Raw genomic sequence first — 15244 nt, 5'->3', positions numbered from 1 at the left:
ATTGAGCATAAAATAGCTGTAGAAAAGTTTATTTAATTTGAAATTAATTTACTGACTTCACACCCAGTCTTTCTTCAGTCTGTTTTTTAATAAGTTAAAGCAACATGAAATAAATATAATTAGTTTTAAACTAACAGCCCTATATATTGTAATAGCCCCAGAAGATCCCTATAAAAGAATTGACATTCATATAAATTTGCATGACTGGATGAAGAAAATGTGGTATATATACACCATGGAATACTATGTAGCCATAGTATTGAGGAATGAGATCATGTCCTTTGCAGGGACGTGGATGAAGCTGGAAGCTATCATCCTCAGCAAATTAACACAGGAACACAAAACCAAACATCGCATGTTCTCACTCATAAGTGGGAGGCGAGAATACATGGACACAGAGAGGGGAACAACACACACCAGGGCCTGCTGGGGGGTGGGAGGTGAGGGGAGGGAACTTAGAGGACGGGTCAATAGGTGCAGCAAACCACCACGGCACACGTATACCTATGTAACAAACCTGCAGGTTCTGCACATGTATCCTGTTTTTCTTTAGAAGAAATTTTTTAAAAATACAATTGCTTCAAATATTTATTATATTTATATTATGTAAATATATATTTATCATGTTTACATAAAATAGATTTTACATAAAATAGATTTTATACTGTATTATATATTTCATATTTTATATGTTTTTATTTTATATAAATATATGTTTATATATTATATATATATATATATTCAGGTAAATCCTACTTATGTGATTGGAAAAAAACCGAAAACAAGAATTTAAAGTGTTCTTCTCATTGATTCTCTGCAACTGACAGAAGCAAACATAAAAACTCTGGAAAATCAGACAACTCAGTTTTCAAAGAATTCAAAAGGTCAAGGTAAATGAGCAGTTCGAAGCTATCAATCACAAAACTACAAAGGAAACAAGGCATCATATGTGAACTCCAACAGAAACAACTGTACATTCATTATATATTAGATATGGACTATCAACTAGTTGTGATTAAGAATAAAGAAAATGCTGACTTAGATCAGGTTCCCGTGACACCGTGCTTGAGACTGGGATTTGGATGACTATGTTTTATTGAAGGAGTGCTCATCAGGGAAACCTGTAACAGAGGAAGTGAAGGGAATCACCAAAAGAGCTGGGCAAGGGATGGTCTCAGGAAACTTCTAGTCATGGTCTAATCCACAGAGAAGGGGTGGCTTCTGAAGCATAAACTGTAGTGTGAAAATTATCCTTCTCCTGACTGATACAAAGTGTAAGTTTTTCATATTTTCATTTTTTTTCCAATCCTTTATAGTGTGTGGCCTGACCCCAAAGTTTGAGGAGGGAGGTAGCTAAAAGCGTTGGTGGCAGCCACCAGGCAAAACAGCTGATGCAGGGAAGCTCAATGGGGAACCAGAATGTCCACTGCTAATGCCTAAAGCAGAAGCACATTCGAAAGATCACAAATGGAAGGAATTTTGAAAAGAAATCTAATGAAACTTTTAGAAACTAAAATATATGTTTTAGAATTCTTAATCAAGAATGCAGCCCAGAAATTCAAAGAAATAGAAAATATGAGGTTAAAGGCATAAAGGAGAGAGTGAAAAATTCTAACATATATCCTTTTATTTTAAAAAGGAAATAATAGAAAGAGGTAATAATTGAATAAATAAATAATACTTCTGAATTTTCTAGAACTTAAAAAATTAATCCTCAAATCTTGGATAGACAGCAAATAAAGAAATAGAATAAACACAATAATAACTGCCTAGACACATCATAATAAAAGTGCAGATCATTAAAGACAAAGAGCCCTTAAGAGCAATGGTTGAACTAATTTACATTCCCACTAACAGTGTAAAAGCATTCTTATTTCTCCACAGCCTCACCAGCATCTATTGTTTCGTGACTTTTTAATGATTGCCATTCTAACTGGCATGAGATGGCATCTCATTGTGGTTCTGATTTGCATTTCTCTGATGATCTGAATGCTTAACAGCAGTAATGGAAGCCAAAATACTGTAACTTAATATTTTCTACTTCCTGAAAGAAAATTACTGTCGACATAGAATTCTATATGAAGTGAAACTATTTTTAAGTAATGAGAAAATGGTATCAATAAATGTTTTTTCCAAAGACTAATATAATTTACCACTAAAAGTTTTTCATTAAAATGAATTGTAATAAATTATATATGTACTTCATCCATAAATAAAATTCTGAATTGTAGGGAGAAATAGCAAACATTAGTGAGAGAGAGAGAGACAGAGAGAGAGAGAGAGAAAGAGGAGGGAGGAAGCAAGACTAAAAATGCTATAATGAATAGCAATAGTGTATAAGTAAAGAGTTGGCTGTTTGATGTTAAAGCATTCTCATTTCTTCAACTAGTCAGAAGGAGAGTTATAAAAATGGCTAATTCTAAACTTCATTATATTTGCATGTTAAAATAGCCAGAGTAATTGCTAAAATAACAAAGAATAAGTGTATAATTTCCACACAAATTGAAAGAAAAAACAGACTCAATACACCTCCACACACACATCCCTAAATCCAAAAGAAGAAAAACAGAGGAAAATAAATAAAAATCAAAAAGAAAATGAGGGGCTGGGTGTGGTGGCTCACACGTAATCCCAGCATTTTGGAAGGTCAAAGTGGGCGGATCACCTGAAGTCAGGAGTTTGATACCAGCCTAGCCAACATGGTGAAATCCTGTCTCTATGAAAAATACAAAAATTAGCTGGGCATAGTGGCCCATGCCTGTAATCCCAGCTACTTGGGAGGCTGAGGCATGAAAATTGCCTGAACCCAGGAGGCAGAGGTTGCAGTGAGCTGAGATCGTGCCACTATACTCCAGTCTGGGTGACAGAGAGAGACTGTCTCAAAAAAAAAAAAAAAAAAAAAAAAGAGGTCCAGGAGTGGCAGCTTATGCCTGTAATGGGAGGCTGAGGAGGGAGGACTGCTTGAGGCCAGGAGTTTGAGATTAGCCTGGGCAACATAGCAAGACTCTGAATCTACAAAAAAAATTATTTTTAAAAATTAGCTTGGCATCGTGGCATGTGCCTGTAGTCCCAGCTGCTTGGGAAATGGGGGGCAGAGGATCACTCAAGTGTTTGAGTTGGAGGTTGCAGTGAGCTATGATCATGTGCCGCTGCACTCCGCCTGGGCAACAGAGTGACACCCTGTGAGAAAGAAAGAAAGAAAGAAAGAGAGAAAGAGAGAGAGAGAAAGAAAGAGAACAAGGAAAGAAGGAAGGAAGGAAGGGAGAAAAATGTGCTCATTTGCATAAAATTTCCCATATTAAAAATATATATCAATCAAATTCATGTATATACAGTATCAATTATCAGTTAAATGTTAAATTTTATAAAAGATAACACATGGGGCTGGTGCAATGCCTCATGCGTATAATCCGAATATGGGAAGCTGAGGCAGGAAGATTGCTTGGGGCCAGGAGTTTGAGACCAGCCTGGGAAATGTAGCAAAACACTGTTTCTACAACTTTTTTTAACTTAACACTTAAAAATGAGCCAGGCATTGTGGCACATGCCTGTAGTCCTAGCTACTCCAGAGGCTGAGGTGGGAGGATCACTTGAGCCCAGGAGGTTGAGACTGCAGTGAGCTATAATCACATCAGTACACTCCAGCCTGGGTGACAGAGGGAGACCCTGTCTTTTAAAACAACTACAAAAAAGATAATGTGGAATGACAATAAAATTAGAAGTACTTAGGAATTTGTCAAACTATAAATGTGCGTTTCCATAATAGAGAAAATAAAAAATTTTGAGAAGCATTAAAGAAATCATAAATAAATGAAAATAAATGCCATGGTCTTGGGTAGGAAGGCTCACTATTGAGTCAATTCTTCCAAAACTGATCTAAAATTTAACTGCAGTTCAATTGAAATCCCAACAGGGGTTTTATGGAACACAACAGATTTATTCTAAATTTATTTAGATGTATTCAAAAATATAAAAAAAAGTAGGGGGCCCAGGATAACCAGGACAATTCAGGGCAATCTTAATAAAAAGAAGCTGAGAGATTTAATCTAGCAGATGCCAGGCCCTGCTATGTTGTAGTAATTAAGGAAGTGAAGTATTGATGAAAAAACAAGCAAATTAGCCAGTGTGAAAGTACAGATAGCCCAGAAAGACATCCATATATATATTGCTTTCATATATCTACATATCTATATTTATATAGATATATAGAAACCTTGCTTATGAAATAGAAGGAATTATTAATAATATAAATTATCTATATGGGAAAAAATGAAACAGAATCACCACCTCACATCATTTACAAAATTACTTGTAACATAGTAGAACTTAAAGATGGTTTATGATTCTTCCCTAAAACAAATGTAAAATTTGTAATACAATACTGAGCAGCAGTGAAAATGAATGGAAAGCTACATGCCACAAATGGATGAATCTAAAAATATGTGCAAAAGCAGAATATATACAGTATAATTGCATTGATACAATATTCATGCACAACAAAAATTAGCTAATAGATTTTTATGGGTACATACATGGGTGTAAAACTTAAAGAAAGTAAGGGAATGAAGAAAATAAAATATAATTTGATGGTTATCTGTGGATTTGGGGAGGGAGCAGAATGTGAGCTGGAAAGAGAATTTTTAATGCTATTTTTTAACCTAGGTGTTGAGTACATGGTGCTGAATATGTTTTCCATGATAGGTATATATACTTTGATATAATTTTAATGTGATTAGCATGAAATATTTTAGAACATTTATAAACTTATGAGCACCTTCCAATATTTCCCCCACTCAAACATCTAATTAATACCCTTCAGAAATTATGATTTGTCATTATAGATTTACTTCTCTGCTTACAAGTTCAACATATGTTTCTCCTACTAAGCTCATTGTTCCATGAGAACTGAAAACACATATGTTTTGTTTACCACTATGAAGTTGAAAAACAATTCCTGGTCAGGCACGGTGGTGTGTGACTAAAGTCTCAGCTACTCAGGAGGTTAAGGTAGGAGGATCATTTGAGCCCAGGAGTTTGAGACCTGCCTGAGTAACATAGAGAGACATCATCTTCCATCTTTAAAATAAAAGCATTCCTATATACCAACATATGTATATAGGACAAACAGAGAGCCAAATCATGAGTGAACTCCCATTCACAATCGCTGCAAAGAGAATAAAATACCTAGGAATACAACTTACAAGGGATGTGAAGGACTACTTCAATGAGAACTACAAACCACTGCTCAAGGATATCAGAGAGGACACAAACAAATGGAAAAACATTCCATGCTCATAGATAGGAAGAATCAATATCCTGAAAATGGCCATATTGCTGAGAGTAATTTATAGATTCAATGCTATTTCCATCAAGCTACCATTGACTTTCATCACAGAATTAGAAAAAACTACTTTAAATTTCATATGGAACCAAAAAAGAGCCTGTATTGCCAAGACAATCCTAAGCAAAAAGAACAAAGCTGGAGGCATCACACTACCTGACTTCAAACTATACTACAAGGCTATAGTAAACAAAACAGCATGGTACTGAACAAAAACAGATATATAGACCAATGGAACAAAACAGAGGCCTCAGAAATAACACCACACATTTACAACCATCTCTTCTTTGATAAACCTGACAAAAACAAGCAATGGGGAAAGGATTCCCTATTTAATAAATAGTGTTGGGAAAACTGGCTAGCCATATGCAGAAAACTGAAACTGGACCCCTTTCTTATATCTTATACAAAAATTAACTCAAGATAGATTAAAGACTTAACTGTAAGACCTAAAACCAAAAAAAACCCTAGAAGAATATCTAGGCAATACCATTCAGGACATAGGCATGGGCAAAGAATTTAAGACTAAAACACCAAAAGCAATTGCAACAAAAGCCAAAACTGACAAATGGAACCTAATTAAACTAAAGAGCTTCTACACAGCAAAAGAAACTATCATCAGAGTGATCAGGCAACCTACAGAACTGGAGAAAATTTTTGCAATCTATCCATCTGACAAAGGGCAAATATCCAGAATCTACAAGGGACTTAAACAAATTTACAAGAAAAACACAACCCCATCAAAAAGTGGGTGAAGGATACGAACAGACACTTCTCAAAAGAAGACATTTATGCGGCCAACAAATATATGAAAAAAACCTCATCATCACTGGTCATTAGAGAAATGCAAATCAAAACCACAATGAAATACCATCTCATGCCAGTTAGAATGCTAATCATTAAAAAGTCAGGAAACAACAGATGCTGAGAGGATGTGGAGAAATAGGAACACTTTTACACTGTTGGTGGGAGTATAAATTAGTTCAACCATTGTGGAAGACAGTGTGGCAATTCCTCGAGGATCTAGAACAAGAAATACCATTTAACCCAGCAATCCCATTACTGGGTATACCCTAAGGATTATAAATCATTCTACTATAAAGACACATGCACACGTATGTTTATTGCAGCACTATTCACAATAGCAAAGACTTGGAACCAACCCAAATGGCCATCAATGAAAGACTGGATAAAGAAAATGTGGCACATATATACCATGGAATACTATGCAGCCATAAAAAAGAATGAGTTCATGTCCTTTGCAGGGACATGGATGAAGCTGGAAACCATCATTCTCAGCAAACTAACACAGGAACAGAAAATCAAACACTGCATGTTCTTACTCATAAGTGAGAGTTGAACAATGAGAACATATGAACACAGGGAGGAGAACATCACACACCAGGTCCTTTTGGGTAGTTGGGGATAAGAGGAGGGTTAGCATTAGGAGAAATACCTAATGTAGATGACGGGTTGATGGGTGCAGCAATCCACCACGGCACATGTATACCTATGTAACAAACCTGCATGTTCTGCACGTGTATCCAAGAACTTAAAGTATAAATATATATATATTTATACTTTATATATATTAAACTTTATATATATTTATTTATATAAATATATTAAAATATAAATATATAAATATAAATATATATAAATATATATTTATATATTTATATTTATATATAAATATATATTTATATATTATATATTATATATATTATATATAAATATATATTTATATATTTATATATAAATATATTTATATATTTATATTTATATATAAATATATTTATATATTATATATATATAAATATATTTATATTTATATATATAACACATATATATTTATATATATGTATATGAATCCACTTATGCCTGAGTTTTAAGGTTTTGAGAACTCTTCCATCTATGAGGATTCGTTACAGTAGGAAGATTTGCTAAAGCAGTATGTAGCCACTCAATTAAGGGAGATAACATGAGTAATGTAGCACAATACATGGTACATGGTAAGTACATGATAAATATCGGTAGTTACTGGTATTGGTAGGTGTCGATGTTGGAGTTCCACATATTATTATTTACGTCTATCATCCAAAGTGTTTATCTAGGTTTGTTTATTTCATTCAAACTTGTTTAATCGGAGGCAATAATTATGTCACTCTTTCTTGTTGACTATGTATACAAATCTACACTATTTTGTCAACTTATAAATAATGATTGTGGCATCAACAATTGAAAACTAGGTAAGTCCAACAGGGCTAAGTGTAACTTTAGGTTTTTCACAGTGGGTAAGAAAGGTCCATAGATTTGAGATAAACATGTCAAGAGATGGAGCACATATTTCTTATACCTCTAATCCTCAAAAAGATCTCGGGGTTATTTACTTACTATGGAAACATAGTAATATAATATCTAAGCTCTTATATTAGGGGAAGTTCTCATTTAAAAAGTAAGAGATTATGATACCATTAAAGGAAGAAACATTCTTAAAAAGTGTGAATTAGGGCCCATGAGTGGGTAAGGAAATCAATATAATGAGTTTCCAACATTTCTTATAAGATAAAATGGAATAGTACCTATTAGAGCACAGGCAAATAATTGTAAAAACTTTTATTGTTGCTGTTTAGACTATTTTATCAAATAGAAGATGGTAACTGTTTATTTGAGATGCATGCTAATTTCATAGATGGTAATGAGAAAGATGGCCAATGGTGACTGTAAGAAACTATTGATTGAAAATTGAAAGATGGGTCCTCTTTCAAAGATGTTAAAATACGATAAAATATCTTAGAATCAATAATATTTCTCATATATTCACATAAATACTGGTTTCTGACATTACAGATCAGCAGGAGCAATGTGGATTGTACCCAAAAAATATTTGAAAGCCACTATCATATATATATTATATATATATTACATATATATATAATATATATATATCAGACTACAATGCTTCAAAGAAACTCCTTGGTAAATTGAAGCTCAAGTAATATTTCCAAATTTGACACAATAATTGCACATACATTATGAAGTTGTCAGTTACATCAGAAATTAAACCAACATAAAACATTTCAATGACCATGAAATGTGACAGCTTATCGAGACTGTATAGATAATACTTGAACCAACACAGTTTTGGTCCCCCAAACACAAAGCACCTAGGCAGCCCTGTGGACTCCTTAGTGCCACAGACTCTGAAAAATTATATCAGATTTTCTGTAAGGTATATTATTTATTGTTAGTTACATGTGGTCAATGGTGACATACTTTCAATAATTAAAAATTGAATAATACTGAAATAACCACAGCAGCTTTCAGTATAATTTGCTTAAGTTGTTCTAGAAAACACTGCTAACTTGTTGTTTCTGCAGAGTCAAGTATAGAAGTGAGCAGATTGGTAAATTTATAAACATCATGGAAAGAATTATAGAGAGGAACTGGAGCCACTCGAATGCCATTTGGATTCCGCTTGTCACACTGTGGGGAAAAAATAAAGCCACTATAATGTTAGCGTTATTCACACGTTGAAAATCTACATTCCAGATAAACTTATGTAAAGCACTTTCATAATGATTTCCCTAAAAATTAATATATACGCAAAATTTTTTTACTTTAAAACATGGTGTTTTTCTGTTTTATGAAACTTTTCTCTTGATAATAATTTAAGAAATAAGAATGGATTGGTGCATAAATAGCCAAGATAAATTCCTGAAATCTATTCAGCAACTATCTTCCTTAAGCATTTAATAGACCATAAATACATTTTGTTTTTTTTTTCCTGTGGGGACCCCATGGAAGGACTGGAATTCTTGGGTGAATTTAAGTGAATGAAAACCTCATTAGGGTCTAGAGAGTTTTAGTAAATTATCCTTGAACTTAATTCTCTAATCTTTGATCTCACAAATAAGAAGTGGGCTACATTGTAGGTCCTGAAGTAGCACCAGATAATTTGACATGCCTAGGGATCACTATGGTTAACTTTAGAAAACACCTGCTATAGGCTAGACAATATAGTATATAGTTTATGTGTGCTCTCCCATTTCAATCCAATCACAACTCTTGGAGGTAATTTATTTTATACCCCAAATATGGATGAAAATTTCAAGCCAATAGATCCTAATGAACTTTCCAAAGAGGACAGAGTTTGACGACAGCAGAGTTTGATTTAGAACCTTGAACTTCTGACTTGTGTCTCTAGCATCTGGGAGTAACCTCTCCTACAGGTAAACATGAGCCAAGCAATGCCTTAATTACATAATCATTGGAAGTAGATACATTATCTTTTTTCCCTGAAATTACTCAGTTCACATTTATTAGTTCTCTTCAAGAGACCAAGAAGGTCATATAGGCCGAAGGGTTAAAAAAAAATTATTCCTTGCAATGTTACCACTCCTGAGAAGTGTATATATATCTTTTTTGACAGAAGTGACAAGGTTGAAAATAACTTAATTTGATCAAGCGACTAAATAAGACTTTCTTTTTTAACCCTTCAATAAATTGGTATGATCTTTAATTCCATTCATCCAATAAATGAATTGTAGTACAGACTAGAGAAAACAATGTCCCGACTGAGTATGATGAAATAATAATTTTTTCTGCCCAAACTGTTATGAAAAGAATGAGTAAGTTACAAAAAACTATTCCTATAAGCCAAGTTTGTGGTATCTTCTCTTTTATCAGAAACGACAGATCTCTATGCCTTTCAGTTAGCACAGTGCTGAGGGCTTAGTTGGCACTTAATTTATCCTTAATTGACTGACTGATGTGAAATAACATGCAACAATGAATAAACCAAAGAATCCAAATTTTATCCCTAACATGCGGCCCATAGACAAAATCTGGTAGCAAAGCAAGACATACTTACAACCACTCCTCTTTTTTCTAGTTCTTGGAAAACATCTTTGTTTGGAACAGAAAATGTTATTGTTAGCTGGCACCCCCGCTCCTCTACATGAGACGGAGTAATTATGTTCACAACTGGTTTCTTGGTTGCTGCTTTATCTTTGCCATAGTTATGCTTGATCAGGTATTCCAGATAGCCAGTTAGCAAAACAGATTTTTTCCGCAATGCCTTCATTGTCGCTTGCTTAAAGATCTGTGGAATGAGAAACAATCAGATTAAAGTGTCTTATTGATTTACAAAGAAGCAAAAATTAAGAGTAAATCATGCATAAAAAGGAAATGCCCATATTTGATCTTTCCAATAAATATCTCCCTTTACATAATCTTTTTGTGTAAAATCATGCTCTCCTTTAAATGCTTTGCTATTAAATACTGAAGGTCAAATTTCCATGACAGAAAAATTGTACAAATGTCACTTAAATAAAACTTGCAAAGGAAGAAAATGTAAGTTAATATCACGTACCTGTGGCAGGCCAGGTTTCACTAATGCAGGCCTCCATCACAACTGTTTCAGTACTGACCGAGTGGTTACGTTAAATATTAAAAACTAAAAAAGTCAGTGCCCTTATACAAAGGCTGGGATGAACAAAAGCCTATCAAGAGTTTTGCCTAGGCTTTCCCTGGGCCTTAAAGCATGACAGAATAATGAAGGAATTCTTAACAGGACCCATTCAGGATTAAACAAGTTTTACTGTGGTTGTGAAGAAACTCTCCAGGCCTCTACAAACAAGTTTATTGAAGGTCTAAAGGAACTCCTCAAACCTCAGTGATTTAGCAGAAGACAAGATAAGGGTAATCACTCCAGCACCTGGACCCATTTAGATTAAGTAAATTTACTGAGGCTCCAGAGGAAGGTCTTCAGGACTCAGACCTTAGTTGTAGATTAAAAGAAGTTAATCACTTATGTCTTTAGATGAATGCACACTTACACCTGTAAAACTTCGTAATTTTGAGTTGGTCTGGTGATAATTTCCAGGCCTTCTCCCTGTAACCAGTTACAGAAATAAAAACTCTCTTCCTCCCCTGTTCATCTGCATCTTGTTATTGGGCCAAGAGAAATAGCAGCCCAACCCTCAATTTGGTCCGGGAACATACCTTCAAAATTATTTTAAATTAAGTTAGTATAATCAAGTAAAACATACCTTAATAAATGGATTTAAATATCATACAATGTAAGCTTTTCCCCAAAACCACTTTTTGAAATCATAATCAAGAAGACTTTTCCAACTTTGATGTAAAGTTTGTTTATCCTCAAAAAAGTGCAATATGAGCTAAACAAGTGCAAATGTGGAAAGCAGTGTTACTGGTGATATTTATAACTGCTTTACTGACTCCCAAATCTCTTCCAGTTTAACAATAAGAAAACAAGCAGTTAAATAATAATGCTAAGTTTCCTCAGAGAGGAAAGCAAATAATATTAGATAATGCATTTATTTTTACTGAAGCATTTGGGCTTGCTTTCTCTCATTTCCCCCCTTCTAAACTCTAGCACTGGTGTGAAAATACTGCCATTTGTGGGCTGAGATGTCTTATACTAAGATGAGTGACAAGGGCACACAATAACTGGTGTTGGAATATTAGGGGTCAGAACAGATGTGCTTTTCTGGCTTATCTCTTAAGGTCAAGTAGAGTGTAAAAATATATCCTATGTATAAGAACTAAATGAACTGCAAACAGAGCGTGATGCACTGGCCTGCCACTTAATGTTCCTTTTCTGTGTCATGAGCAAAGATATCAAGAGCAAAGATAGGGTCATTTGGTGATACTGAGACTTTATCAAGTCTATGAAAACAGTTATTCCTGTATGTACACGTGGCATGTGTAGGCAGGCACTCTAATAAAACTCAAACCATTCAGCCATAGATTTCCTGGAACTGTACTGTATGGAGGCTATGGATTGGCTGAAGCAGAGGCTGGGAACAGTACTGAAGGTAAATGATATCTAAGCAAGAGAGGAAAAACAGGACAGAATGGTGCCTGTCTCTCTCTTCAACCACAACTCCCAGACAATGTCTGAAGTCTATAGAGACAGCTCAAGTAGAGGCTGATATCTTGGCTTCATAAGCCCCCGAGAGAGATCTGGAGTACAAATAATAGTGCTCCAGATTCAGATGACCCAGGTTACACAGAATTTGGTAGGAGGCATCTCCTTCATTTTCTTGGGCAAAGCAAATGTAGGTAGACTTGGCATAATGAAGACTCAAGGGAACACTGCCAAGTTTTGGGTCAAGGGACAAGAATCAAAATTCTCCCAGAGGAGCAGGGACAGGCAAGGCACGGGCCACAGCTGGTTTGGCTGTGAAGTTTGGAATAAAAAGACTATGTGAGGAATCTTTCCAAGATTCTCTCTGGAGCTTAATAATATTCTAAGAAATTCTAAATAATAAATAATTCTAGGAAATTTTGTGGTTATGCTATGGGTGCCCTAATATGTACATGGGGGCAATCGATATGTGAAGTATCACATTTAATGATAGTTCATTTGCGTGCATAGGTTAGTAAAACTTTGAGGAATATTACTTGCATTTAGTTTTTAAAGGGGCGTAGGGAATGTTGCTCTTGAAGCTTTCTCTTGATAACTAGAAACCAATTTTTTTGGTATGACAAATAGCTTCCATCTTAATATACTGTGGAATGTTGCCACTCTTTAATCATAAAATAACTTTTAAATATAAAACTTACTTTCTCCATTACAACCACAATAAGGGCAACTGCATTCTGAGGCACTTTTAAATTCATCTCACAGAGGGTAAAAGTCTATTCTGAGCCTCACAGAAAAATATTGAGAGAGAATAACAGGGAAGTAACATAAATATTCTATTTTCTTTTTTGCTTCTCATAAATGTTATGCTTTCAATATTGAGAAAGAATAATTTTTTTTTAAATTAGAAAAAATGAAAAGTGTGGTTTGAAAAATATTCAGCTTAGAAGATAATACTTTGCAGAGTTTCAACTACTTGTATTTTTTTTCTTACTGACAAAATGAACACAAAGCTTGAAAAGCTAGATAAGTTTAAACAGGAAAAATAAGTTTGGTGTGATGTTTTCAATTGTCATATTTTTCTCTTAAATTCTTAAAACTGTCTCTCTAGGAAATTTGAAAGGAAACGTATAGTACATTTCTTTGTTGAGTCTTCTGACTCGCCATGTATTTTAATTGAATGCTCTAACTTTGTATTTTGAAGCCATTTATTTCATTATGAATTCAGAATACTGAAAGGGACTAAATATTGTCTACCTATTGCTACACATAAATATGAACCCTCAAAATATAATATATGTATTGTTTAAATTTAAGTATTTTGGAAAGTGAGGAGACTTCCAAAATAATCTTGTCCAAACATCTTACTTTAAAAAATAAGGCAAACACATCCAAAGGGAGTTGTTGCTTGTGTAAGGTCACACTTCGTGCCCATTGAGGGAGAGAGTACTTGCCACCAGGTTCCTGGCCTCAGGCTTCATCCCTTGATCCACAATATTTTAAGAATTATTGTATAAATGATTCGGATCAAAAAATATAAACAAAAGGACAGTTTGAAACTGATTACAATGTGCTATTTTTTATATCAATCAACCATATACACACGTATTTATAAAAAAGACATATTAATATCTTTTTAAAAAGTCATTGCATTAAAAATCTAAGGTCTTATTTATATATGATTGATTCTTAAGTATAGAATCTCTCCTCCAGTTCGTATTTGACTGTGTTGAATATTTCTTAAAAGTAGAGACAACAAAGAGGCAGTTTGATTCATGCATTTACTTCTTTCGTTTATTGAAACTTCAACCACCTATCTCCTAAAATGGAATAAACTGGTTTAAAAAGATAAGGTGGCTGAGTGCAGTGGTTCATGTCTGTCATCCCAACTGCTTAGGAGTATAAAAAGTAAAGTAGAGGTTCCTCTTCAAAGACTTTCCTTCCCGTCTAATTAGGAATAAATAGTAACTTCTCTTAGAAGCAAAATTTATTCAAAGACCTGTGCTAACATTCTTAAATATCTGCTAGCTGTAATAAATCAATCAATATACTTTATGTTTTTAGCTCCCACAATTTAGCCTAAATATTTGCCCTGGCATGCTTATACTGGTCCAAGCAGCATTAGGTCACAGCCTGTTCCTCTTCCTTATTTAAAAGTGTTTTTACCTTTCTTAGCATTGCACAAGTTACTTCCTCCTTCCTTTGTTACCCTCTACCTTTACGTCTTTTAAAAAGTTCTAAGTTACTAGCCAATCGGGACAAATACAGAATGGGAGGTCCCATTCCAGCCATTGGAACTGGACACAGCAGTAGGGTGGACACGTCAGGTTATAAATGACCCTGTCTCCTTTGTTCGATGTACTCTCATGGCAAAACTGCTGGCGAGTGTATCCTTTCTGCAGGAAGTAAAAATGGCCTTACTAAATAAATTAAATTTGCGTTCAAGTGCTATTTCTTTATAGCACTGAAAAACAAACATTTCAAACAGGAGACTGAGGCAGGAGAATCGCTTGAGGCCAGGAGTTCCAGATTAACATGGACAACATAGCCAGACCTTATCTCTAAAAAAATTTAAAAATAAGCTGAGCACAGTGGCATGCCCTGTAGTCTTAGCTACTCAGGAGGACCACTTGCAGCCAGTAGTTCGAGATCAGCCTGGGCAACATGGCAAAATCCTGTCTCTATAAAAAAATACAAAAATTAGTTGGGCATGGTGGTGCACTCTTGTAGTCCCAGCTGCTGTGGAGGCTGAGGTGGGAAGATCAACTGAGTCCAGGAGGCAGAGGTTGCAGTGAGCTGAGATCCCATCACTGCACTCTAGGAGTGACAGAAGGGGACCCTGTCTCAAAAATAAAGAAATAAAATAAATAAATAATAATAATCAGCCAAGTGTGGTGGTGCAGTCCTGCAGTCCCAGTTACCTGGAAGGTGGGGGCAGGAGGATCACTTGAACCCCAGGAGTTTGAGGCCATGCTAAGTCATGATCGTACTATTGCATTCCAGTCTGAACA

At 34.8% G+C, this 15244-nt stretch overlaps 1 protein-coding gene across 4 annotated transcripts in view; it reads right to left on the bottom strand.

Moving 5' to 3' along the window:
- Positions 1-8562: 8562 nt before the first annotated feature.
- Positions 8563-15244, bottom strand: part of KYNU (kynureninase) — a 288310-nt gene continuing 281628 nt past the window's right edge. For 3 of the 4 annotated variants that reach the window (XM_055380094.1, XM_063694804.1, XM_004032615.4), the window contains 2 exons: positions 10215-10445; positions 8563-8827 (listed from right to left, as the gene is read on the bottom strand). In XM_055380094.1, coding sequence (XP_055236069.1) covers positions 8702-8827; positions 10215-10445 — 357 coding nt within the window. In that variant the 3' untranslated portion in view covers positions 8563-8701. Of the gene's footprint in view, positions 8828-10214; positions 10446-15244 lie in introns of those variants that run through there. The other variant, XM_063694805.1, reaches the window with a different exon arrangement.

The sequence above is a fragment of the Gorilla gorilla genome, chromosome 11 (genome assembly GCF_029281585.2).
Source record: "Gorilla gorilla gorilla isolate KB3781 chromosome 11, NHGRI_mGorGor1-v2.1_pri, whole genome shotgun sequence".
Lineage (NCBI taxonomy): Eukaryota > Metazoa > Chordata > Mammalia > Primates > Hominidae > Gorilla > Gorilla gorilla.
This window is presented reverse-complemented; position numbering and strand designations above follow the sequence as displayed.